This window comes from Acinonyx jubatus, chromosome C1 (genome assembly GCF_027475565.1).
Source record: "Acinonyx jubatus isolate Ajub_Pintada_27869175 chromosome C1, VMU_Ajub_asm_v1.0, whole genome shotgun sequence".
NCBI classification, from domain to species: domain Eukaryota; kingdom Metazoa; phylum Chordata; class Mammalia; order Carnivora; family Felidae; genus Acinonyx; species Acinonyx jubatus.
The window spans coordinates 189,022,618-189,035,073 of NC_069381.1; the positions used below are offsets into that span (position 1 = coordinate 189,022,618).

The 12,456-nt window shown below is 34.7% G+C and overlaps 1 protein-coding gene across 7 annotated transcripts in view; it reads left to right on the forward strand.

The window, feature by feature from the left end:
• The window catches only part of ADAM23 (ADAM metallopeptidase domain 23), a 200,369-nt gene that overhangs the window by 106,445 nt on the left and 81,468 nt on the right, over positions 1–12,456 (forward strand). For all 7 annotated transcript variants that reach the window (XM_053215688.1, XM_053215687.1, XM_027052633.2 and 4 more), the window contains exons 7-9: positions 1,154–1,226; positions 4,672–4,748; positions 6,592–6,657. In XM_053215688.1, the coding sequence (XP_053071663.1) occupies positions 1,154–1,226; positions 4,672–4,748; positions 6,592–6,657 (216 nt within the window). The remainder of the gene's footprint in view (positions 1–1,153; positions 1,227–4,671; positions 4,749–6,591; positions 6,658–12,456) is intronic.

Here is a 12,456-nt window from a genome sequence, read left to right on the forward strand (position 1 = left end):
TTACCAGAATTAAGAATTTACCAAACTGGAATTTAGATTTTTTGATGTTTAGTTTATTATTATTGGTTTTAGTATGCTTTACAATAAATCAAGTACTTTGGATGGGATATTTCTAATGAGAATTCATATTATCTCTCAAGTAATGAGCAGCAAAACTCTTAATTATTGTGAGTCTTTTATGTAATCTATTAAGAACACTCTTTTTATAACTTCCTGATTAAAACTAATACATTGTAGGAAATCTGGAAAGCAAGAGAAGCCAATACTTAACTACATGGTAATTATCCATTATCCCATCCCCAAGAGAGAATTTCTCTTCACCTTTCAGTATACATTCTTCCAGTTTTTCAATGATATGTTCTCATATATGTTTAAAGTAAATGGGATCATTATTCTGTAATATTATTTTAGCTGAATGATGTATCTCTCTGGGCTGCAATATTTTTATTTGTAAAACAAAGGTAAAATATGCGTTATATAGATCTCTTGTGAGGATTAAATCAGGTACTGTGTACCCCAACAGTATCTGGCACATACCAGGCACTCAGTAATGGAATCTAATAGTAATAATAGTAATGGAAATAAGATGCTTCTAAAAGCATAGTTACTAGGGCAAAGGATATGAATATTTTCAAGGTCGTTGATAGACATTGCTAAATTTCTCTTTGAACTGTGCTCCCAATTTACTCCTATCAGCAGAGTATGAGAGTGCTTTTTAACTTGCCACCATAATTAACTATGGTTATCATAATTTAAAAACCTTTGCCAACTTGACGGCAAAAATTGGTATGTCTTTTTTTTAATTTGCATTTTGAAGGAGTATTAAAGCATTCATTATATATATGTATGTATATATTCGTTGAGCATTTGTGTTTCTTTTTTTGTGAGTTTCCTATTCATTGCTTTGAAGAAAGCTGAAGTTGAAAAGTAGCTAATAAAACTATGCTTTTATCTACACTGGCGCAATTGGATGGTGCTCTATTTTATTTAAAATTAGAGTTTCAATAAGACATACTTCTCATTGTTGATAGCTAAAATATTAGCATACAAATGTTCCCATTTTCAGAAAGATATGGTAGAAAATTCTAACACTGTTCCAAAGAAGCTTGATCACATCTTGCTTTTTAATTGTCTACCATTGTTTTTGTTTCAGAAAAGCACAGGTCGACCACATATAATCCAGAAAACCTTGGCAGGACAATATTCTAAGCAAATGAAGAATCTCAGTAAGTTCTAATTAAGATAGCCATTTTATATTGTGTAATAGGAGCCGTGACTTGGTGGAGCTCAGTACACGCAGGCTTAGTGGGAGGTGGAATTGGTCAGTGGCGAGCAATGTGGGTGGGCAGTGGCATTGCCTGTGGCTGGCGTGTACTGAGGCTTGGAGAGTCATTGCTGATGGAAATACCGAAATATGAAGCCCGGGAGTAAAGCTCTGTTAGGAACCAGAGAGTGTGGCTAAATTTAATGGTGATCTGCAATCAGGTGCATCCTTAAATTTCCTTGGCAGTTTACTGCTGTTTAGCCAATTTGTATTATCTCTTATGCTCTGGTCCTGAGGCATCTTAAGCACGCTGATGTTGACAAAACCTTCTTTTGGATTATTGGGGTATTTGATATTATTTCTGTATATTAATGCCAAAAGTCTTTGATAGTTTATGCAAAATCTTATGCCATACATTATTTTTAATTCTAAAATGAATTAAGCACAGTGAAATTCTCCCAAATTTTCAGATATTGAGGGTCAGGTGGTTGTAGGTCAAACATGCATATTCTAATGAGTCTTGAACAGCTCATTACATTTTGGGTGATGTTTGGAAGAAAATGATATTTGCATTGTAAATTAATTAATTTGTGAATTATAAATGGAATTAGATTTGTGACCATGAGGATGTGAAATGTTTAATGATTGGCATACTTTTTTCACCTTAGTTTATTTTGATTTTGAGATGACGTGTGTTATCAATGTTGCTGTTCCTTCACGTAGTAATTTTATTTTATTTTATTTTATTTTTTTATCATGATAAGTGTGCTGTTTAATCTCCATAACCTATTTCACCCATTTCCCCCCAGCCACCTCCCCTCTGGTAACCATCAGTTTGTTCTCTGTAGTTAAGAGTTTCTTGGTTTGTCTCTTTCTCTCTTTTTTTTTCCTTTGCTTATTTGTTTATTAAATTCCACTTATGCATGAAATCATATGGTAATTGTCTTTGACTGACTTATTTTGCTTAGCATTATACTTTCTAGCTCCATCCATGTTGTTGCAAATGGCAAGATTTCATTCTTTTTTTTGTGGCTGAGGAATATTCTATTGTATATATATATACCACGTCTTCTTCATCCATTCATCTATTGATGGACACTTGGGCAGTTTTCATAGTTTGGCTATTGTAAATAATGTTGCAGTAAATATAGGAGTGCATGTATCCTTTTTAATTAATGGTTTTGTAGTTTTGGGATAAATATCCATAGTGCTATTGCTGGATTGATTGTAGGGTAGTTCTGTTTTTAACTTTTTGAGGAAACTTCATATTGTTTTCCACAATTACTGCACCAGTTTGCATTCCCACCAGTAGTGCAGGAGGGTTCCTTTTTCTCCATATGCTCGTCAACACTTGTTTCTTGTGTTGTTGATTTTTAGCCATTCTGACAAGTGTAAGGTGGTATCTCATTGTAGTTTTGGTTTGCATTTCCCTGATGATGAGTGATATTGAGCATATTTTCGTGTGTCTGTTGGCCATCTGTATGTCTTCTTTGGAGAAATGTCTGTTCATATCTTCTGCCCATTTTTAATTGGATTATTGTTTTTTGGGTGTTGTATCAGTTCTTTACGTATTTTGGATACTGACCCTTTATTGGATGTTATTTGAAAATATCTTTTCCCATTCAGTAAGTTGCCTTTTAGTTTTGTTGATTTTTTCTTTTGCTGTGCAGAAACATTTAATTTTGATGTAATCCCAATAGTTTATTTTTGCTTTTGTTTCCCATGTCTCAGGAGACATAGCTAGTAAAATGTTGCTATGGCTGATGTCAGAGACATTACTGTCTGTGCTCTCTTCAAGGATTTTTATTGTTTCAGGTTTCTGATCCATTTGAGTTTATTTTTTATGTGGCAAAAGAAAATGGTCCAGTTTCATTCTTCCAACATGTAGCTATTGTTGAAGAGACTGTCTTTTTTCCATTGTATATTCATTCCTCCTTTGTTGAAGATCAATTGACCATATAATTGTGGGTTTATTTCTGGGTGTTCGGTTCTATTCCATTGATCTATGTGTCTGTTTTTGTGCCGGTACCATACTGTTTTAATTACTACCACTTTGTAATATAACTTGAAGTTTAGAATTGTGGTACCTTGAGTTTTGTTTTTCAGTATTGCTTTGGCTATTTGGTGTCTTTTGTGATTCCATATAAATTTTAGATTGGTTGTTTCTAGTGCTGTGAAAAATCCTCTGGTATTTTGATAGGAATTGCATTAAATCTGTAGATTACTTTGGGTAGTGTAGACATTTTAACAATGTTTGTTCTTCCAACCCATGAGCATGGAATGTCTTTGTATCATCTTGGATTTCTTTCATCAGTGTTTTATAGTTTTCAGAGTACAGGTCTTTCACCACTTTGGTTAAGTTTATTCCTAGATGTTTTATTGTTTTTGAGGCAATTGTAAAAAGTATTGTTTTCTTAATTTCACTTTCTTCTACTTCATTATTAGTGTATAGAAATGCAACAGATTCCTCTACATGGATTGCATACGACTTTGCTGAATTCATTTATCAGGTTTTTGGTGGAGCTGTTAGGGTTTTCTGTATATAGTATCATTTCATCTGCAAATAGTGACAGTTTTACTACTTCCTTACCAATATGGATGCCTTTTATTTCTTTATGTTGTCTACTTGCTGTGGCTAGGACTTCCAGTACTATGTTAAATGAAAGTGGTGAAAGTGGAGGTCCTTGTCTTGTTCCTGACCTTAGGGGAAAAGCTCTGTTTTCCATCATTGATTATCATGTTGGCTGTGGGTTTTTCATTTATGGCCTTTATTATGTTGAGGTATGTTCCTTCTAGACCTACTTTGCAAAGGATTTTTATCATGAATAGATGTTGTAGTTTGTCAAATGCTTTTTCTGCACCTGTTGAAATGATCATATGGTTTTTACTCTTTCTCTTATTGATGTAATGTGTCATGTTGATTGTTTTGTGAATATTCAACAGCACTGGCATCCCAGAAAGAAATCTCACTTGAATGTGGTGTATGATTTTTTAAAATCTATTGTCAGATTCAGTCTGCTAATATTTCAGTTCATCAGGGATATTGGCCTGTAGTTCTCTTTTTTTGCTGTGTCTTTATCTAGTTTTGGTATCAGGGTGATACTGGCCTCATAGAATGAATTTGGAAGTTTACCGTCCTTTTCTATTTCTTGAAATAGTTTAAGAAGAGTAGGTATTAACTCTTCTTTAAATGGTAGAATTCATCTGTGAAGCCATCTGCTCCTGGACTTTTATTTTTGAGGAATTTTTTGATTTGTGATTCAATTTCATTGCTGGTAGTGGGTGTGTTCAAAGTTTTTATTTCTTCCTGCTTTAGTTTTTGGTAGCTTTACATAATATTTTAAAAACATACTCCCATTGAACTGTAGTCAAGTATAAATTTTGGTATTCTTTTTTCTTTTACACAGGTATGGAAAGCAGTGACCAGTGGCCCTTTTTATCTGAATTGCAGTGGTTGAAAAGGAGAAGAAAGAGAGCAGTGAATGTGAGTGTAGCATTGAATCACGGTCAGGGCCGCTTCACTCAGTTAAATTGTGTGCCCAAAATCACATAGTATCTCAGTGTATCTAAAGCAGTTTAAATTTGGGCAACTTCCTCTTACAAACAAAAACAACCAACCAAACTCCTCCTGTGATTTGAGTCTTATGGGCGTATCAGCCTTTTCCATTAGTGATATAAACGAATTCCAGTGTCCTATGAACGCTGATGGAGTGTATTGTATTAGCTTCCTTTTCAAAGCATGTTCTTACAAAAATTACAGTGTGGTTTTTTCTATTAAAAGTACAGCAGACTTTTTCTCACATGACTTATATAACAAATTTGAAACATTTTGATAAACAAAAAGTGTAAGGGGAAGCATTAGATTTTGAAATGTTGGCTAATTATGCTTATTTGTATTTCTTTCAAATTAAAAGTTCTGCTACACCAAAATTTGAAGCTGGATGTGTTTTTCTAAGGATCTATTTGATCATTAGTATCATGACAGTTACTAAATAAGAATCATGTAATTATAATCAACAACAATCATATAGCTCCCATGTATTGATAAATGTATAGGAGCTTTGTCATTGAAATTATGTTCCTAGTCTTTTTCATAATAGATTAGAAAGCTGTAATGATGGGGACTGTTTCGTAATTACATGGTGAATGCTATGTAACCGAGAATTAATTCCACAGCATATAGATTACATGGTAATTTACGAGATAACTTAATGAGTAATTATACTGAAAATTGCACATTTTAGATAATGTTTTGCTGAATGTATTTTTTTGTGAAAAAATTAGACCACCAGCCATCAGAAACTTAGTTACAGGTTAAATCGTCCTCTCTTTTATGAGCCTTTCTTCATATTATGTTGATTGTGGATACAATTTTTGTTTTTTTACTTAGAGACTTTTTTCTTGTTGTTTTCCTTACTCTTGAAGATGTGGTTGGTAATAATAAGTTTTATATAGGCTACTGATATTTCATGACAGTCCACCCTTATCAAATGTAAACTGATGAATGACCTCGTACATAAAGAAAAAAGAGTCATCATTATTTATTTCCCAGTTATGAATAAAGAAAGTCCAAATGATGGCTAAAATGCTTAGCACTTGCTTTTAAAATTATCTAGTAATAATCAAAATTTAGAAGAACTTGGAAAATAGTAATTGTCAATGTTTGTTCCTTTAGGAAGTTGTGTGGTTAAAATGTAATACGTTATTATTATAATTTCACTCCATTGAGTTAATGCGTCTTTTGACTATATGTATATATTTTAATTTTTTTTGTTTATTTACTTATTTTGAGAGAGCACATGCATGCAAGTGGGGGAGGGGCGGAGGAAAAGGGAGAGAGAGAATCCCAAGCCGGCCCCACGCCATCAGCACGGAGCCTGACACGGGGCCTGAACCCACAAATCAATGGATCATGACCTGAGCCTAAACCGAGTCAGATGCTTAGCTGACTGAGCCAGCCAGGCTGCCCTTCTCTTAACTATATTGATAGCTGTTCCACGTGTGCTGTGCTGTTCTTATTAAATGAATTTTAAGTAGATTTTCTTTGAAGTTTGAAGTAGATATGAATCTTTTTTTGGTCACAGTTTAATGCCACTGTTCTTTGATGAGTATCTTAATGATAATTAAATACAATTCTTCTCTGAATACTTGAATGTTTGCCCACACTTTACAGTCACTTTCTTTGATCTCCTCACCAAGTTTCCTCCAGGGTGTTTATAAAGTTAGCAGGAAGGGGTTCTTTGGAAATTCAGAGTCAATCTCCAAGTTCAGAGTTATCATCAGAGATATAGCTGACCACTCTGACCATATATATTTATTTTCCATAGCCATCTCGTGGTGTGTTTGAAGAAATGAAATATTTGGAACTTATGATTGTTAATGATCACAAAACGGTAAGAATATAAGGAATTAGTGAGTTTTAAACCTGGTAGCTTGCTTAAGAAAGAGTACATTTCACTTTATATTTAAAAATTATTTGTTACTTACTAAGGCCAATATATTTAGATGTTTTATTTCTTTGGAACTATTGAATGGCTTGATTTATTTCATGGTGTTTGGAAACAGTGGGTTTTATAGAATTTTCACAACTCTAAACTTTCCTTTTATTTAGTGATTATAATTAATGAGTTTAACTATCTGTTTGATGTCTTTTACACATCTTCATTTAAAATTTTTATCCTCTACTTTTCATCATCTATCTATTTGGCCACTACATTTTTAATTTTATCACGTGTCTTTGTTCTGGTAACATTTTTTTCTTAGTAATTATTATGGCCTGTGGCAAAAATAGTTATAGGAGATAAACATGTATGATAAAGGCATATCCAAAGAGACTATCTTTGATGATTTATCTTCTTTAAATTTTAGAAAGATGAATAATATTGTGTTACTTATGTCAAAGTAAAATGTAAGTTAGCGTGTCACCTAAGTAACACTTAAGAGACATGAAAAATGATTATTGCCTCCTTTAGCCCTTCTTGAAAATAGAGTAGAAACTTTCTTAACCTTATTTTGCTTAATCATGTCCCTTATAAAATGGGTTGGTTGAAGCCTACAGCTTTCTAAAGAGTCTAACCAACACTTGGGGTATGCTGATAAGTGTTTAACACCCAACTCTCTGGAAAAAAAAATACCTTGATTTATAATGTTTGCTGATATCGGCGGTGTAAATACTCCCATCGTAGCTGATTTCAAGCTACCCAAGTGAGGTCACTAAATGAGGAGCTGGAAAAAGTTGCATGCAGTTGGCTCTCGTGAACTGTTGGGAGGGGGCTCCAGAACCCCATGGCCACACTTCCCAGACTGGCTAGGCCAGTTGTAATTTTTGTTGTAATTACATAACTTAGTTAAAAAATTATATAAACTAAAACAAAGAGTACTTGCTTTTATGAAAACTCAGTTACATTCTGGAAAGATGAGAATCTTTAAGAAGTACCTGAAAGTCAGGTATGGGTGAAAAACCTGTAAAGGATTGCAGCAAAAATTCAGATTGCCTCGCATATATCATTAAGTCCTTTTTTAAAAAAAGTTTTTTTAACATTTATTTATTTTTGAAAGACAGAGAGAGACAGGGTACTAGTGGGGGAAGGACAGAGAGATAGAGGGAGGAGACAGAATCCTAAGCAGGCTCCAGGCTCTGTTGTCAGCACAGAGCCTGATGTGGGGCTCAAACGCACGAACTGTGAGATCATGACCTGAGCTGAAGTCGGATGCTTAACTGACTGAGCCACCTAGGCACCCCAAGTCCTTGTTTTATTTTGAGGAGACCAAATTAGATTAGCAGACTATAGGGTAAAATGACAACATGAAATTCTAATTAGTAGAGGCTACTCAAAAAAGGCCTTGAAAAAACCGTATATTTAAAAATGTGATGACTGAATTTATTTTTAAACTTTTATTTGAATCTCTACTTTAGCAGACATTTTCCATTAAGTTGCCAAGTACTAGTTCAGTTATGTTAAATATTATTCAGTGGAATACCTCTTCATTTTATATGCAGATTTATTTTATTTGCCAGTAGCTTTTTTATATATTGCTTGCTATATGTTAGAAGCAGCAGAATTTATCAGAATTACATACAATTTAGGAGAGGTCTTTTCTGGTGGGAAGGAAAACCAAATGAATTTTAGCTAATGAACGCTAAAAAAGGAGTTTCAGAAGGACGTTAATTGTCTTGAAACCCCAAGATAATTTTTCATCTGAACTATTTTTGTTGATTGGCCCAATGAGTTTTTACCTAGCTACTTCTCAGTCCTTAGCACTGTGGTATGTTGTGAAATTAGGGCTTTAGACACTTAAGCTTTTTCTGATACCCATTATATAAATACGTTTAAAGTAGTGGAAGCAATAATTAAGCTACATGCAATGCCTTTAGATTCACAAAGTACATTCGCATATAGCTGGGAATTAATAGAACAGTTCTCCAACCAATTACTTGTAATTCCACATTTCCTGGTCCACCATACTCTATTGGGAAGGTACATAAAGCTATAAATCAAAGAGTAGATAGCAGTAACTGTATAAATAGAAAAAGAAAAAAATTTTAAATTTATATGCTTTGAATTTATTTTTTAATCCTTTTAAATGGAAGCATGTGAATAATCTTGTCTTTGTCTTATGAATGATACAGTAGCACCCTCCCATTAAGATACCATTTTCATAAATAGAGATTTTCTGCACATTATACCATATATTCTGTGATAAAGTTAACTTGTTTCTGCTACCAAATTTGTTAATGGTAAACCTTGGTAATTATTTTATTATAATTAAAATTGAGTGAGGACTAGGCATGATATGTTCATTTATCTTTGAAGCTAGAAGAAAAGAACCATAATTTGCAGTGATAAATTTGGAGGCAATGCACAGTAAGAAATGAAAAAAAAAAAGTTTTTAAGTAGTTGTTGAATTTGATTGACACAAAGAAGTAGTAATTCAGAACATGGATCAGAGTACTGAAATTCATGTTTTGAAAGTAAAACTGAAGTAGAATAATTACCATCTATTTTTTTAATATCTGAATATTTGCTCTTGGGTTTCAGAATGATCATCCCTGGAATTACTCATCATACAATCTGTGCTAGATGAGGCAGCACAGTTGTTTTGATAACCGTCATCCTTGGGTTGAAAATCAAGCTTTAATTTTAATTTTTTCAAAAAGCAAATTTCTTAAATGTTGTAATTGTTCAGGAAGGAAAGTAAATTTGGCACTTTAAATGTAAATTATTTTCAGTGATCACAAAATGTGAAAGTAAGTTTTATCATAAATGGAGATTGCACAGTTTCTTTGTATGCAAAATTAGTTCTCATTCATTCAGGGACTAGAAACGTTTTGCCTACATTCACATTCAAGCTCACCTCTTTAATTCAGAGTAACCTAATATTGGCTTCCTGAAAAAATGCAGACACCTTACTTTGAACAAGCATCATGTTTTCAGTGGCTTTCAATTAGAAAAGAAAAATCCCTCAATTTTGTAGAAAGCGTCTTAGTAGCTGTCTGGTGGAACCTAATTTGTGAGCCAGTTATAGCCTTGATAAGGGTCTGCAAACGTTTCTTTGAGCCACTTGGGCTAAATATAAATATGAAAAACCTTACTCTAATAGACAGTTGGTTGAAATATTTTAAAGTGCACAAGAAAATGTCTTGCTTACATTTTTGCCATGTCCTTATGTATAAGTCAAAGAGTGCAGGTGTGTTATAACTCAGACATTTTTTTCGATTTAAACTTCAGTTTAAACCCTATTTAAAAACCACCGTATTTATGGGCACCTAACCAATTATGAGTTCTCATCAATAATCATGATTTATCGGGAATATACATAAACTATTTTATAAGAATTGTTAATGGAAAAGTTTTAGCTCCTGTCTGAACCCAGAGTAGGCATTGAATTCCATCTGTGTGACCTTGGATAAGTTCTTTGTCCTCTCTGAACTTCATATTTCTAAAAGGGGGCTAATAAACGCCACCTCATAGAATCGTGAGGCGCATATATTTGTTGTAGCAGAAACACTTACTGGTCCTGGTAAATCCTAGCTGCTCGGGTAAATGGCACTTCAGGTGAACAAATCCAGTGGGTGCTGCTAGCTGTCATCATTGGTGCTCTCTTAGCAGCCTTGGACGCGGCTCAGCACGCTCTCCTATTTGAAACATTTTCTTCATCTCTCAGCTTCTGTGACACAACAGTCCCCCCCACCTCCCTAGTTATTTCTTCTTAGTCTTGTGTACCTGGCCTCTAGCATTTTGCGAATACCCCTAACTTGGTTTTGGGCTTTCTTTTCTTTCTAGAACTCCCCCAGAGTGCCCACTTCCAGTCTCAACCTTTAACTAGTATCATGACTTTAAACTTGACCCTCTCTACTTTATGCCTCCGGCCTCCTGGATCCATCGTTATGTATCCACTGTCTGCTTGCATGCCTACTTCTGTACTGAATAGGCTCATCTCCACCATGTCTGAATCACAAGTCTTGATTCCTTGGTCCTAATCTTCTCTTCTCCTAGTCTTTCTCATTATTTTAAATGGCACCACTATTCCCCCAGCTATCCAAGTTCAAAACGTAGGAGTCATCTTTTATTTTCTTCTTTCCTCACCTCCCACATCGTATACATCGGCAAGTCGTGGGACCCCTGCCTTCAGAGTGTGCCCACTTACTTCTCTGTCCAGATACCCAGCCTTCCTTACCTCTTACCTGGACCATTGCAGTAGTTTCCTGGCAGGTCCGTCTCCTTGCATGCTGGACCCTCTCTAATTCATTTACCCCACAGTGGGCAGAGTGGGCTTTCTAAAAAGGAAAATAGAGACGTGGAAATTACAAACATGAAATAAGTGAAAAACATCACATTTTGATAGACTTCCAAAAAAGACCTCATTTTGTTAAATTTTTTAACTTGCATGTCATATTTTTCCAGATAATTATATTATAAAAAGAAGTCTACAAAATGGACAAATTAATGTTCAGAAGAAAGTAAAGTGAATTGTAATAGGTGCCTTAGAATAGGTGTCAGCTAATATCTTTCCTTTCTTTTTTGTGATGTGTGCTTCTTCATGTTGAGACTTTTTAACATTTTCATCACCCCAAAGGGACTTAGTGTTGAGACTTTTGCTTTTAGCTTAAAAAATGTCTTTGATATTTTTTAGTCTGTGGAATTTGCTGGACAACTTAAAATCCTTAGCTATTTACAGCAACTTCTTTATGCTAGGTTTGAAAACCCTGTTAAAGTACCTTAAGTTTTTTCAATCAATACGATGTTTTATGGCCCAGTTATATGCACAGATTGATGTTCACTACCAGTAAAGAACACATAAAGATAGTTCAGGTCAGATTGGAATGCACAGTGGCAGCGGTAACATAAAGTCTGAGTCTGTTCTGAGTCCAAGTCCATTCAGGTTGGCGTAACAAAATACCGCAGCCTGGGTGGCTTATGAATAACAGAAATTAATTTTTCACTGTTCCAGGGGCCGAGGAGCCCAAGACTGTGGTGCCAGCATGGTTGTGTTCTGGTGAGGGCCTGCTTCCCGCTTCATAGCCAGCACCTTATTCTGTCCCCATTTCTTCTAGTAGAAGGGGCAAGGGAACTCTCTGGAGCTTCCTTTATGAGGCACTACTCCCACTTATTAGGATTCTACCTCATGACCAAAGCATCTCCCCCAAGCCCCGCCTCCTCAGACCATCATTTTGGGAGTTAGGATTTCAACATATGAATTCGGGGGAATACAAACATTCACACTATGGCAAGTGTTATAAATGTAAATGGTTATAAATTAACGAATGCTACCAAACCAATAGGACGGTACTAATTTATGGCACATTTTTCATGGGTTGTCATGTATAAAATATGATAAAAAATAAATATCGGGTCTCTAAGCATGAAGACCTAGATTCTTTGTTTAAAAAAAACATAGTACCACGGGTAGAGAGAATGAAATGAAGGGAGCCTGACAAATTTATAGTGTGAAAAGTGGGCAAAGGAGAAGAAAAAAGGAATATCATGGGTTTCCAACATAGAAACATTTTTAATAGTTGTGAAAGACATGTTATTTTAGTAATTGTGATTAAAGACAGATTTTAAGATTTATGGTGCAAATCTGATTCAGTAGTTTTGAGTCTGTTTTCCTTTCTCCTCGGTAGAGGGCGTGATCCCCCTGCGTAGATGTCAGTTTTCCAATGCCCTCTCAAAGACCTGCTGCGCAGTATT